General features: G+C 40.6%; 1 protein-coding gene across 2 annotated transcripts in view; it reads left to right on the top strand.

Moving 5' to 3' along the window:
• The window catches only part of LOC101859065 (la-related protein Larp4B), an 11,980-nt gene extending 3,537 nt beyond the window's left edge, over positions 1-8,443 (top strand). The window contains exons 2-8 of one of the 2 annotated variants that reach the window (XM_035973437.1): positions 814-1,037; positions 1,804-1,902; positions 2,215-2,638; positions 3,808-3,892; positions 4,653-4,945; positions 6,307-6,437; positions 7,070-8,443. In XM_035973437.1, coding sequence (XP_035829330.1) covers positions 814-1,037; positions 1,804-1,902; positions 2,215-2,638; positions 3,808-3,892; positions 4,653-4,945; positions 6,307-6,437; positions 7,070-8,224 — 2,411 coding nt within the window. In that variant the 3' untranslated portion in view covers positions 8,225-8,443. Of the gene's footprint in view, positions 1-813; positions 1,038-1,803; positions 1,903-2,214; positions 2,639-3,804; positions 3,893-4,652; positions 4,946-6,306; positions 6,438-7,069 lie in introns of both variants that reach the window. The other variant, XM_013090337.2, reaches the window with a different exon arrangement.
• Positions 8,444-11,876: the final 3,433 nt, after the last annotated feature.

Below are 11,876 nucleotides of genomic sequence, written 5' to 3'. Positions count from 1 at the left end.
CACTAAGCATTATTTCCGCCTTTTTTAGAACGTTTGTCTTGTGCAGATATTCAAAGTTACTTAGGTCTCTACCAATTGTTCTTGATGCCTTTTTTATCAACTTATTTAGTTTTATAATGTGTCATGCGCATACACATGATATGTTACCCTTTCTCAGACACACACACACACACACACACACACACACACACACACGCACACACACACACACGCACACACACCCAAACATTCACATACACACCACAATATATGATATGCATGCGTGCACTCACTCCCTCACACCCACACAAGTGTGAGCCGTCAAAAATTTTATTTTCCTGGGTTTTGTCCAGATAAAGTGACTGGCTTGCCCTCTTGTTTATTTTACCTTCCCTCCCTCATTTTCTTTTTCAAACTATAAACCACCCAAAAATTGTTCCATATCAGTGAAGAAAGAATTAGAAATATGTGAGGCAATGTTAATCAGTGTTTTAGATTTCGTAACTCTTTAAGCCCTGAGTTTTTTTCCACTGTTTCCCGGAGTTATTTTTTACAGCCACCTAAACCTGATGCACTATGTCTCATTATAACCCCAAAAGCTTGCCTCCAACTTTTAAATAGTGGAAACAAAGGCTTAGTCATTACTAAAAAACTTTGTTCGGGAATAGTTCCGAAAAACAACCAAAATCTTGAACTAAATAAAACGAAACAGTTGTCACTAGTACTGGATGCTCCCAGCGTCCGATGGGGAACAGGGTTATATTACCGCCGGACGCTCCAATGGGGTTCAAAGCCAGTGCATCGATCATTGTTTCTTGGTTTTTTCATCCACAGATGGTGAGTATGTGAAATTTCATGACAACCAGGTGCACATGGATGAGCTCGACACTTACATCCATGATGACATCATCGCCAATGCCCCTGACAATGTTACTGTAACTGTTGCCCAGCAACAACAACAACAGCAGCAGCAGCAGCAGCATCAACAGTTTGAGCTGCATTCAGTCACCCATGGCCCCAACGTCGGACATCAAGTAAATCCCTCTTCCAATGTTATGGTATGTGGTTTTCATTTCACTGAGCCTGTTAGTATATTTATATTTTGTAAAACATTGTTGTGTGGAAGCTACTTTTTATTATTTGCATGTCGCCCAATAAGTTTTGTTGAAGTATTGTTGTTATCTAACAAAATCCCAGACTTCTGTTCAGGCCTGGCGGGGAAGGGTTTCCCTCGCTGTATTGTGGGTTGTTGGGACGCCACATGTAGACCCCATTCTGTACTGTTATGAAACAAAACAGAGGTTAAATGATTATCTTATGTCAATGTGCTTGTCTTTACTAAAACAAAACAAACAATCACTAAATGATTGTTGTGTCAACAAGCTTAGATTAATTGAAACAAAGCAAATATTAAATGACGTTCATTGTTTGATGTGACTTTACATGCTTCTCTTTTCTTAAACGAACAAGCAAAAAATCTTTATCCCCACAGTAAGTAACTGTTATTATCCACGTGTTTCCTTTTACTGAAGTAAACAAATTTTACCTGTGCTAGGGGACTGGGTGGTTGGCAGGTGCTCTGGTGTGGTTTGCTACTTCTTTCCTATCAAACATCTATAATCCTTATCTCTGCTACTTTTTGTGTATGTTACACTCTTGTAACATCTATTCTTCGGCACTTATATGACCTTATTGTGTTGCAAGTGCCGTAAAACTTTTACTAAAACAAAAACTAAACTGAGGGACTGCTGTTACGTGGATGTGTTTCTTTTTACTCAAACGAACATTCTTACTTTGTCCTGTGTTTTCCCCCTCATTGTTTAGGTGCAGATCTCCAATCCTTCAGGCCAGCAGCAAATGCACTTGCTTACCCCTCAAAACATCCAATCCTTGCAAGGTGTGCTGCAGGTACAAGTGTCTCAGGTGAGTTTGGAAACATTCATCAGGGACGGCGAGTTTTATTTTTGGGTTTTTTTGTGGGTTTTTTTCTTGGTTTTTTTTTTTTTAAATTCTGTTTTGGGGTTGTTGCTTTTTTGGCAATATCATGAAAGAAGATATAAGAAAAATGATCATTATCCTCAGCATGTTTTCTGTTAAACTACGTTTTCCTTATGACATTCAAAATAGCAGCTTTGTAAATTTAACTGAAAATGAGGAAGTTGTGTTTGAGATTTGACAGTTATTCTACGTTTTTGTGACGACTGAACTGATAAACTCTCAATTATTTTCCTGCAGCATCAGCATGAGCTTCAGCAGAGTCAGCTTCAGCCCCAACACCACCAGGGCATCATGCAGCCCTCACAGCAACAGCAGCATCAGCAGCAACACCAACACCATCAACAGCAACACCAACACCATCAACAGCACCAGCAGCACCATCATCAACAGCTACAACAGCAGATTCAGCAACAGCAACAACAGCAGCAGCAGCAGCAGCAGCAAGTAGATGCTCACTCTTTGCTGTCCTCTCAAGTTCAGCAACACTCACAAGATTTACAACAGCTGCAGCAATTGCACCAACAACTGCACCATCAACAACAACAACAACAACAACAACAGCATCAGCAGCAGCAGCAGCAGCAGCGTCAACAACAGCAGCAACAAGTTCCAAGTTTGGAAGCTCCAACTCTGAGCTCTGATATCAAGCCTCATGGGATGGGTAAGGCTTAGCTAAAGCATACACTTAATGTTGTGGGTCCTTGGACACTGCAATGGACATATAATTATAAATAGCATTTATGCTGCGCATTTCTATTCTCTCTTCTTTTTTTTATAGTAGAGGGCTTTACGGTGCTCGCAACTGCATAAGGTCATATGAGCGCCAAAGGGTGGGTGTCAACAAAGAAGTCTTTACAGGGAATCAGACTTAGACTGCTCACCTCTCTAGCTTCAACAGCACAAGGTCTGCTTCGACTATCAAGGCACCCCAAAATAACAGGTCACAAGAGAGTGACAAACATACAAAAGAAGTAGAGGAAAATGACAATAGTAAGGATCAGGAAAGAAAAAGCAGCAGTTCCCTGTTGTAGATCAGGCAGTTATGAGCATGACATGAGTCAGCCCATTTACAGTTCTACTATACTTGAACGAAAAATGTGCCCCCTTTGGGAATGGCCTAAAGACACTTCAGTCAGTGGCACTGCCCTGGCTGGTTTTCTATTCTCTGAAAAAAAAATAAATCTCAATACTCATTACATTAATAAAGATATCACATTTTGAAAATTAATGGACATGTGTGTACATAAAACATAGTATTATGTATGTATAAACAATTTTTATGAGAAAATTAGTCACACAGTGAGCCGTTCACTGAATAATTTAGAATGCAATAAAAACTCACTAACAGTCACAATAAAATTGAAACTTGAATGACCGCAGACATAATATAACATTTGATAAAACATAAAGGCCATGAACATATAATCCTGTAATCACTGGAAAAAAAAAATAAAGATACAGATATAGAACAAGAATAACTTACTTAAAAAAAAACCCAAAAGAACTTGAACAGATGGATGATAGGGAAAGACCAGGATAATAATAAAATAGGTTTTCAGAAATATCCAAGCAGAGAAATTAGTGGTGAACTGTGAATGACAGTATCTGTTTCAGATCAGGCACAAAGTTCTTTACCCCAGTTTCCTGACCATACATGGCCCTGGTTGAAATCCCCAATTGGAATGTTAAACATTATACGATAACCAATGGCGATTTTTCCTGTAGTTAAGTGACGCTTATTGTGTGGATGTGTTTTACTTTACTCAAACAAACAAACAAGCAAAATTGTATCCATGAAACTACTTTACTTTCTTCTCTTCTCTCCAGAAGACATGGACTCGTTAGAAGCGGATTCGTCTCTGCCCGGAAATATCTTGTCAGTGGAACCACTGTTTGCCGATACTGTGCCTACCAGGTTTGTAGAGGTGGATGGTTAGCGGTTCCGCCAGTGTGGTATGCTCCTTCTTTCCTATCAAACATCTATCGTCCTTACCTTTCATTTGTCTTTTTTTGTGTATGTTACTCTCATGTAACACCTTTAATCTTCAGCACTTATATGACCTGATTGTGTTGCAAATGCTGTAGAATACTTACAAAAATGAACAGAAGGTATGTAGTAAATGTGGAGCAATGTGTGGGATATAGGTCAAAGCTTCAGCTCTGTCATAGCGAAGTGTGGTTTGAGTTTCCAACTTCAAATGACAACAACTTTGGAACCAAAGCAGCAAGACAAATGTGACAAATACAGTTTTCTTCTGCTTATAGGACTTGAATAGATCTTCCATTTGTTACCCATGGTGTTATCTTGTCCCAAATGTGTGTCTTTTTGTCATGTTGCTACTCAAATAACCCTGTCATGTATTGCTTGGGAAATTTGGTTTACAGTTGCGATAAAATTGTGCAACCTCTGCTTATTGATAGCTTTGAGCACAATGTGTCTAAGTTTGGACATAGTTTTTACAGGAAGAAAAAATAAAATCCCTGCTTTTCTCAAAATTGACAGTCGCAGGTCATAGCTATTTTGATTACATGATCGTTTTGCACATTTTTCTGTGGGTCTGACAGCTGAGATATAGTTGGACATAATGTAACATAAGATTTTATTACTGTTTAAAAAATATAATAATTATAAAAATTCATTTCCCGTCTCGCCTTGCCCTCTTTCTCTTTGACAGTGATGACCATGACAACCGCTGCACCACCCCGGTGGACCACCACAGCAGCAGCGGCAGCAGCAACTCTGATGTTGCCATGACGACCAGCATAGAGAGCCTGACTGCACCCAGCAGCACCAGTTTCGCAGCGACCTCCTCCACTGCTGTGGCTGCCAGTTTGTCATTTCCTGGGAACGGGGTCAGGATTTCGGCGGCCGCGGATGTCAGCAAAGTCAGCAGCAGTGGTGGCGGGAATGGCAAGCATTCTGGGAAGGCATCGTCATCAAACCTCTTGCCGAAAAATCTGGTGACAGGTTAGTATTACGATGGGAGTACTGATTTGTTGTAAGGTGCTGCTCTGATTTTGGACAGGTTGTGGTGAAATAGTGTACTAATTTGGAATGGGTTGCCTGCAGGATGGTGTGCTAGTTTGGGATAGGTTGCATGTAAGATGGTGTACTAATTCGAGATAGGTTACGTGTAAGATGTATACTAATTTTTGGGAAGAATGGAGACAGGACTTTGTGCTTTAGAGATATGATTCTGACTCAGGTGCCAGGAGGACGCCCTGTAGAAAACCCTACTTCTTTTCTTTCATTTCACTAAGTTGTTTTGTGCCTCTTTCTTACTTTTCCTAGCAGTAAATTACCATTTCTGTACTTATGTGCTTCTGTTTACTAAAAACAAATTTTGCTCTTTGGTAATAATAATAATAATTGCATTTTTATATAGCACATATCCACACTCTACAGCATACTCAATGCGCTTTACAACCATTATTATCCCTGCAGACCCTGAGCACCGCTCAGAAACATTCTTAGCTTCTTTTTTACTTTCAGTAAATGACCATTAAAGTGTTAATGTGTTTCTCTTTACTCAAAAGTAATCTTGCTTTTTGCTTGCACTAAGTGATCATTAACCTCTTCAATGCTGCAGGTAAATAGGCCCCTGTGCCAGGGGAAATCCCATGAACCAAGGCTGCTCAGGGGTGACCCCACTCTACCTCACATAACTTTTTTATGTATGAATATTTTCGCATGAATTTCTGCATGTACACTGTACATTGAACCATAATTCTATTGATTGAATTTTGAGGGGATTTCATTTAGCGATAGATGGAGAAAAGTTGGAGTTAGTGACATGATGCCAAAAACAACACCACCAAACAACATAAAACAACACACACTCGAGTAATGATAAACTGAGGCCAAAAATGGGGAATGCATGTTGTGTGAGTGTCTTCAGGTGAAGAGGAAGTGACAAGAGGCTTTTCCTACCTTATTCAACGCTCGTACTACCCATGTAGATCTATATACATGTAAGCCCATCTGTGTTTACTGCCAATAAATCATTTTTGTACGGTAAATGTGTTAGATCTAGATCTAATTTTCTCTTTGAGCTAAAATCTGAATCTGACGCTTTCAAAGGGGGTAGGGGGGAATGGTGGTAAACATAAAAGGAAGGTACCTCAATAATAATACAAGATTTTAGCAGTAACTTCTCTTATAATTAGAATCAAAACAACCTCTGTCATAGTCCCGTAAATTCTACAGGCCATAGGCACAGCACTACACGGTTCAGGCCTGTAAATTCTACGGGTGCGGCAGTGAAGAGGTTAGTGTGTCGATATTCTTCTCTTTATTCAAACAAACAGACCAATATTTTCTGTTCCCAGATATGGTGTGGATGAACATCAAGACCCCCGAGGCCCGTCACCGGGACAAGAAGGCCACGCAAGCTCTCATTGAGATAGTGGCACGGCCGGACACCCAGGCCAGGCTGGCCTGTCGCTCTAACAAGAAAAAGGTGAGGGAGGGGAGTTGGTGAGTGGGTGGACAAAGGGGAGGAAAGGAGTGTGATGGGGGTGGGGGTGGATGAATGAGTGAGAGGAAAGGGGGTGGAGGTGGATGGACATTTGGGGTGGGGGTGGGGTCGCACTTACAGCACTTACAATTATATGTGATGAAATGCGCTCTTCTCTGCCAAAATTGGTCTCATTGGCCCTTGGGAAAGTCCACTATAATGGCTATGTCTTTTATTTTGCTTTTAAGAAATGTTCTCCTCTGCGTATAATATGCATTCATCATCATCAGACACTGACGGAGAAACTATTGTGTTTTCACAATCATGTTGTCTGCGTGTTTACACGATTATGTTGTCAATATATGTGTAGCATTGTGGTGAAATCAGGTACTCGTCAAAATAAGACAATCAAAGAAACCGTTTATTAACTGTCTGACAATATTTATCAAGTATAAGTTTTTTTCAGCCCAAAGTCTCTCATGTCCATTTCAAATCACATTCCTGTGTGCATTTTAATTTTACTGAAAAATGTCGATCAAAGGCACAAACAATTTTCAGACTGTTATGTTGTCTGTCCATTAAAACAATTACCTTGTCTATTCGTTTACCCGGGTATTTGATCTTCCCTGTTACAGGCGATCTGGCAGGGCATTGGCGATGAGATGGCCAGTTTGGGCTTCCAGTTTGAGAACCCTGGCGACAAGTGTTCCCAGAAGTGGCGCAACTTGGAGCGTTCCTACAAGGACTATGAGATCAGTCGGCAGGTCCCGGACCACGGGGCCAAGCGAGTCCCAGATTTTTACGAGGAGCTGAAGAACATTCTGCGAGAGAAACACGTGTATGAGAACGTGGCCGGGAACGCAGAGGATGAAGCTATGACCAGCGCAAGGCTGATGGAAGAGTATGTTGAGATGGAGGACAGTTGTGGTGGTGCTGGTGGGAATAATAACAGTGGAAAAACAGCAGCAGCAGCAGGGAGTGGCAGCCACAGCAGTAGTAGTAGCAGCTTGGGGGATGGTGGTGATGGTGTAGGGGCGAATCTTTTGAGCCTGATGGGGGTCGACGAGGATGATGATGATGTGAAGACTGTTTCCTTATCTTCATCGGGTAAAAAGTTTCAGGCTCCAGAAGATTCGAACCCTTGTCTTTCAGATGACACCTGTGCTATGGTTATGCATAATAGCTCATTCAAACCCTATGCCGCAGAGGAGCAGGGGAGTGGTGGTGGTGGTGGCGGAGGGGCTCAGTTGCAAAACATATTGCAGCAACAGGGCCCAGAACAGGCTTTGGGAGAAGGACCATCGGACGATTCTTTATCCTCTATAGTATCACCAACAACATCACTGGCAGGTAATTCGAAAACAGCGCCGCCATCTCGTGGGGATGATTCTCAAACTATCGTTGGCTCGGGCAGGTCTGCACAGCGACCACGGGGAGCTATTTCAGGAAGGTCTGTAGTGGAGGCGGCAGCATCATCGTCGGCGTTTTCAGCTTCGGAGGGGAGGTTTTATTCCCGCGTGATGTCAAAGCTGCGGTCTCAGTCCCGCCAGATCTCGGGTCTCCGGCGGGAAGTGGGCGAGATGAAGCAGCTGCTGCTGGAGGAGCGACGGCAGCGGGAGGCGGGCCGCGCGGAGGCCAAGCTCCGGTTTGCCCAGCTGCAGGTTCTTTTGGAGCAAGAACGACGGGAAAAGGCCAAGTTTATGTACGACACGCTGCGCTCGCTGGAGCCCCTCAGGAGCCGAAGGGGGAGGACATCCACCTCCAGGAAGAGCCCGGACGAGGCGGTCTAGGCAGCGAAAGCTAATGGTGTTGTAGCTTCTAGAACATATCGCGACCTCAGTGCTTTCTTGTCGTATCTCCTTTTTTTTATAACTGAAAACAGATCATGACAAAGAGTGAGCTCAACCCTATGCGAACGTCATGTTTTATTATAGTATCCATACAACCTGGGGAACTCTGTGCCCCCACTTTCCAAAGAGAAAATTTACTCGTTAATCCGATCCGTACGCTTTGCATAGCAGTCTGTCAAAATGAATTTTTGAGAAATACTGAAAGTTTCAAAGAGATTTTCACACTAGAAGTATTGTAAAATGTGAAGAATACAACCCCTGGGGTACAAAATGACCCCTGACCCCAGACGTACGGATAGGGTTAAGAAAAAGTCACATTTTCACTGTTTAAAAGAATGGAGATACGACAGGAAAGCGCTAAGGTTGCAATATGTGCAACGACGCGGTGTAATCGGGTGCTCGCCAGTTTTTAAACATAATATGGAGTTATTGGTGTCATCTTAAAGCTTGTTCATTTGTCTTGCTTTTGATGAAAGAAATGTCGATCCATCTTGAATGGAAGTCGAGATATTTACTATTGAAGGAGGTGAGGGTTGCTTGGTTACAGAGTTAAAATTATTGAGAAAATGGCCGCCAAAGCTTGGTAACTTCCATAGCTTGAGAGTCCTCAGAGTTCTTTCTGCTCAGTGTCTTGTTTGTTAGAAATTTGACATAATAATAAATTTTGAGTTTCACAACATTTCAAGCTCAAGCTTTTTAGAATGCAATTCTTTGAATATCTTGGTGACGACTCCGAAAAATCTTACGATTTTGATAGAGCAGATAGAACATTTGTTTTCTGACCTCATGGTCTTAGTAATTACTCAAAATGGCCAAAATCTCAGAAAGAACTTTGTAATTCTGAGGTAGTCAACATGAGCTGCACAAGTGCCGTACAGCGCATTAAAGCACTACTTTAAATGTAAATTGTTGTTTCGAAGACTGAAATTTTACTTTACCGTGAAATTCTTAGCTTAACCCTTGAACAAAATCAAGCCGTGCTGTGAACTGTTGGGAATGCAACCAACTTGTGTGTCACGCCCTCATAATATAAGACCGTATAATATGCAGTTGGGAGCGCCTTAAAACTCTTTACATGTACTAAACTAAACTGAAAAGCACTGCAATCTGACTTTTGTGTCTACTCTCATCATTAAAATGAGGGTTTTGTTGTTTTTTAAAAACCAGATTTAAACTTTATTTCATGGATAAAGCATAACACGCATCAGTATAATATTGTCATTACAGGTATTTTACCTCTATTGTTTCGATAATATAGTGGGTTGTCTAAGTTGATGTATTGTATGTTTGATGTTGATGTATGCATGAACACTTCATATCGGAGCTTAATCAAAAGTAAAACTCTTATCTATTTATCATTGGGGTTTTCTTTTAAGAAATAAGTGAAAGAAAAGGTTTCATGCCTTTTTCTGAATTATAGCGAATGTTTGAGAATACATTATGTTTATATTTTGTTGGGATGGAGGAAAATCTCACACAAGAACTGCTACCGGTGAAATTGTCCTCAATTTTTATTATTTCCTGTTTGGAGCAGAGAATATTGTACACTAAAGTATTTTAACGGTGAAACTTTTACTGTATTTTAAAAATAACTTATATATTGGATTGCTATTGTGTATAACTGTTGGGTAAGAAAGTAAACTATGTCAAGATGCAGTATTTTTCCATTGTCTCTGTCAATTTGGCAGTCCCTTGAAGCAAAATGGTAAGTAGAATGAATAAAAAATCTGGCCGTACTAAATTTTTAAAAAATGCTATGTGGCAGAGAAAAATCGTGTTTTAAAGACTCAAAGGCATTGTTGGTTTTTTTTTATATTTTAAAAGTAGTTATTTTGTGATACTTTAGGTTTCTTCCCTACCCCTTAAATATTGTCACCGTCATGAGACATTTGAACAAGTCATTTCTCTCAGGTATCCAGTTATTAGTGTTATAAAAATGCCTGTATTGACTTGTTTAGTCTCCTCAATATACCAGGGTTCTGGGGTGGGGGGGTGGGGGGGGGGGGAATTATGGAAAAAGATTTTAAAATTTAAAAGATATTTGCACAGGCTCTCAAGTCAGAAGATGACTTAAATGAGCATTGTTTTTTTTCTTTTGTTGCTGGTGCTATCTCGAATTGACAAATGATCACCCCTGGGGCGGTGCCACTATCTGAAGTGTCTGTAGGCCATTTTGAAAGTAGGGACATTTCTCGTTCTAATGCGCAGTACAGTTTTAAATGGGCTGATCCAACAATGGCATGCTCATAACTGTGCCTGAACTACAACAGGGAACTGCTGCTTTTTCTGTCCTAATCCTTGCTATCGTAATTTTTCTCTACTTCTTTTGTATGTTTGTCACACTCTTGTGGCCCATATTTCCAGGGTGCCTTGATAGTCGAAGCAGACTTTGTGGTGTTAAAGCTAGAGAGGTGAGCAGATTAAGTCGGATTCCCTGTAAGGACTTCTCTGTTGACATCCTCCCCTTGGCGCTCATATGACCTTATGCATTTGCGAGTGCCGTAAAACCTCTACTAAAACTAAAAAAGCGACAAACGATGACGTACGCACTTGTGTTATGACTGTGTTGATGTTTGACATGTGTTTACATAGTGTTAAACATGCAGCTAATCCTCTAGGACACAGAGCCCAAAATGGCTGAAACGTCGAACATGCTATGACGGCCCACCTTTCAAAGACTAGCACCTGTGTGAACAACCACGCCCCATTTCCCTCCTTCACTTGAAAAAATAACGTGTCACGATGCAGTGGAATCGGAGATGCATATTAATTTTGGGGCATATACAGTTATTAGTGGCATCTTAAAGCTTGTTCATTTGCTTTGCTGTCGGGAAAAAAAAGTATCCATTTATTTTCATTAGAATTCGAGATATTTGTGATTGAAAGAAGTGGGGGTTGCCTGGTTTCAGAGGTGAAGCTAGTGAGAAAATGGCCGCCAAAGTACTGGAGAGTCCATGGAAACAAAGAAGTTACATTTTTTGTCCCTTTAATCAAAGTTTTTCAGTAAAATCCACACAGAAATGAGTTTTTAAAATGGACACATAAATTGTGTTGAACCAAAAAACAAATTCGCAAAAAGTAATTGCAAAGCCATCAGTAAAATGCCAGTTTCTTCAATTTTGAAATTTTGTCAGCACCTGATTTCACCACACTGCCTCACATTTTTCTCCTCGACAATGGGCGGATGTCCTCAACATTTTCGACTGTGTCTTATTTATAAGTGCATCGTTGGCCTTAACGTTTGGGGTGTTTTTTGTTTTTTTTTAACTTGTACTTTTAAAAACATTGGTGAAAAGTTGCTGATGAACTGTTTATTAACCCCGTTGCCTTTGAAGTGTTGCCGGTATTGAACGTTTGGGTTGTTTTCACAACACGTTTTTGCGTCCTCCCAGTATGGTCACTTTTCAGCATTTTAAAATTTCATCTCAGGAATGTATATATATATATATATATGTAATTGTTATGGTCAATATTTATGTATATTCATAAATTTTTTGAATTCTTCCGTCCTCCCTGGTTGGATATTAATTGTTGTCCTTTGTGAGACTTGTGTTTTTTTCAGGCTTTGCATAGGAAGTAAATAAAATACTTG

This window comes from Aplysia californica, unplaced genomic scaffold (assembly GCF_000002075.1).
Source record: "Aplysia californica isolate F4 #8 unplaced genomic scaffold, AplCal3.0 scaffold01229, whole genome shotgun sequence".
NCBI classification, from domain to species: Eukaryota; Metazoa; Mollusca; class Gastropoda; order Aplysiida; family Aplysiidae; genus Aplysia; species Aplysia californica.
The sequence above is the reverse complement of the archived record's forward strand: the minus strand, read 5'-3'. Positions and strand labels throughout refer to the sequence as shown.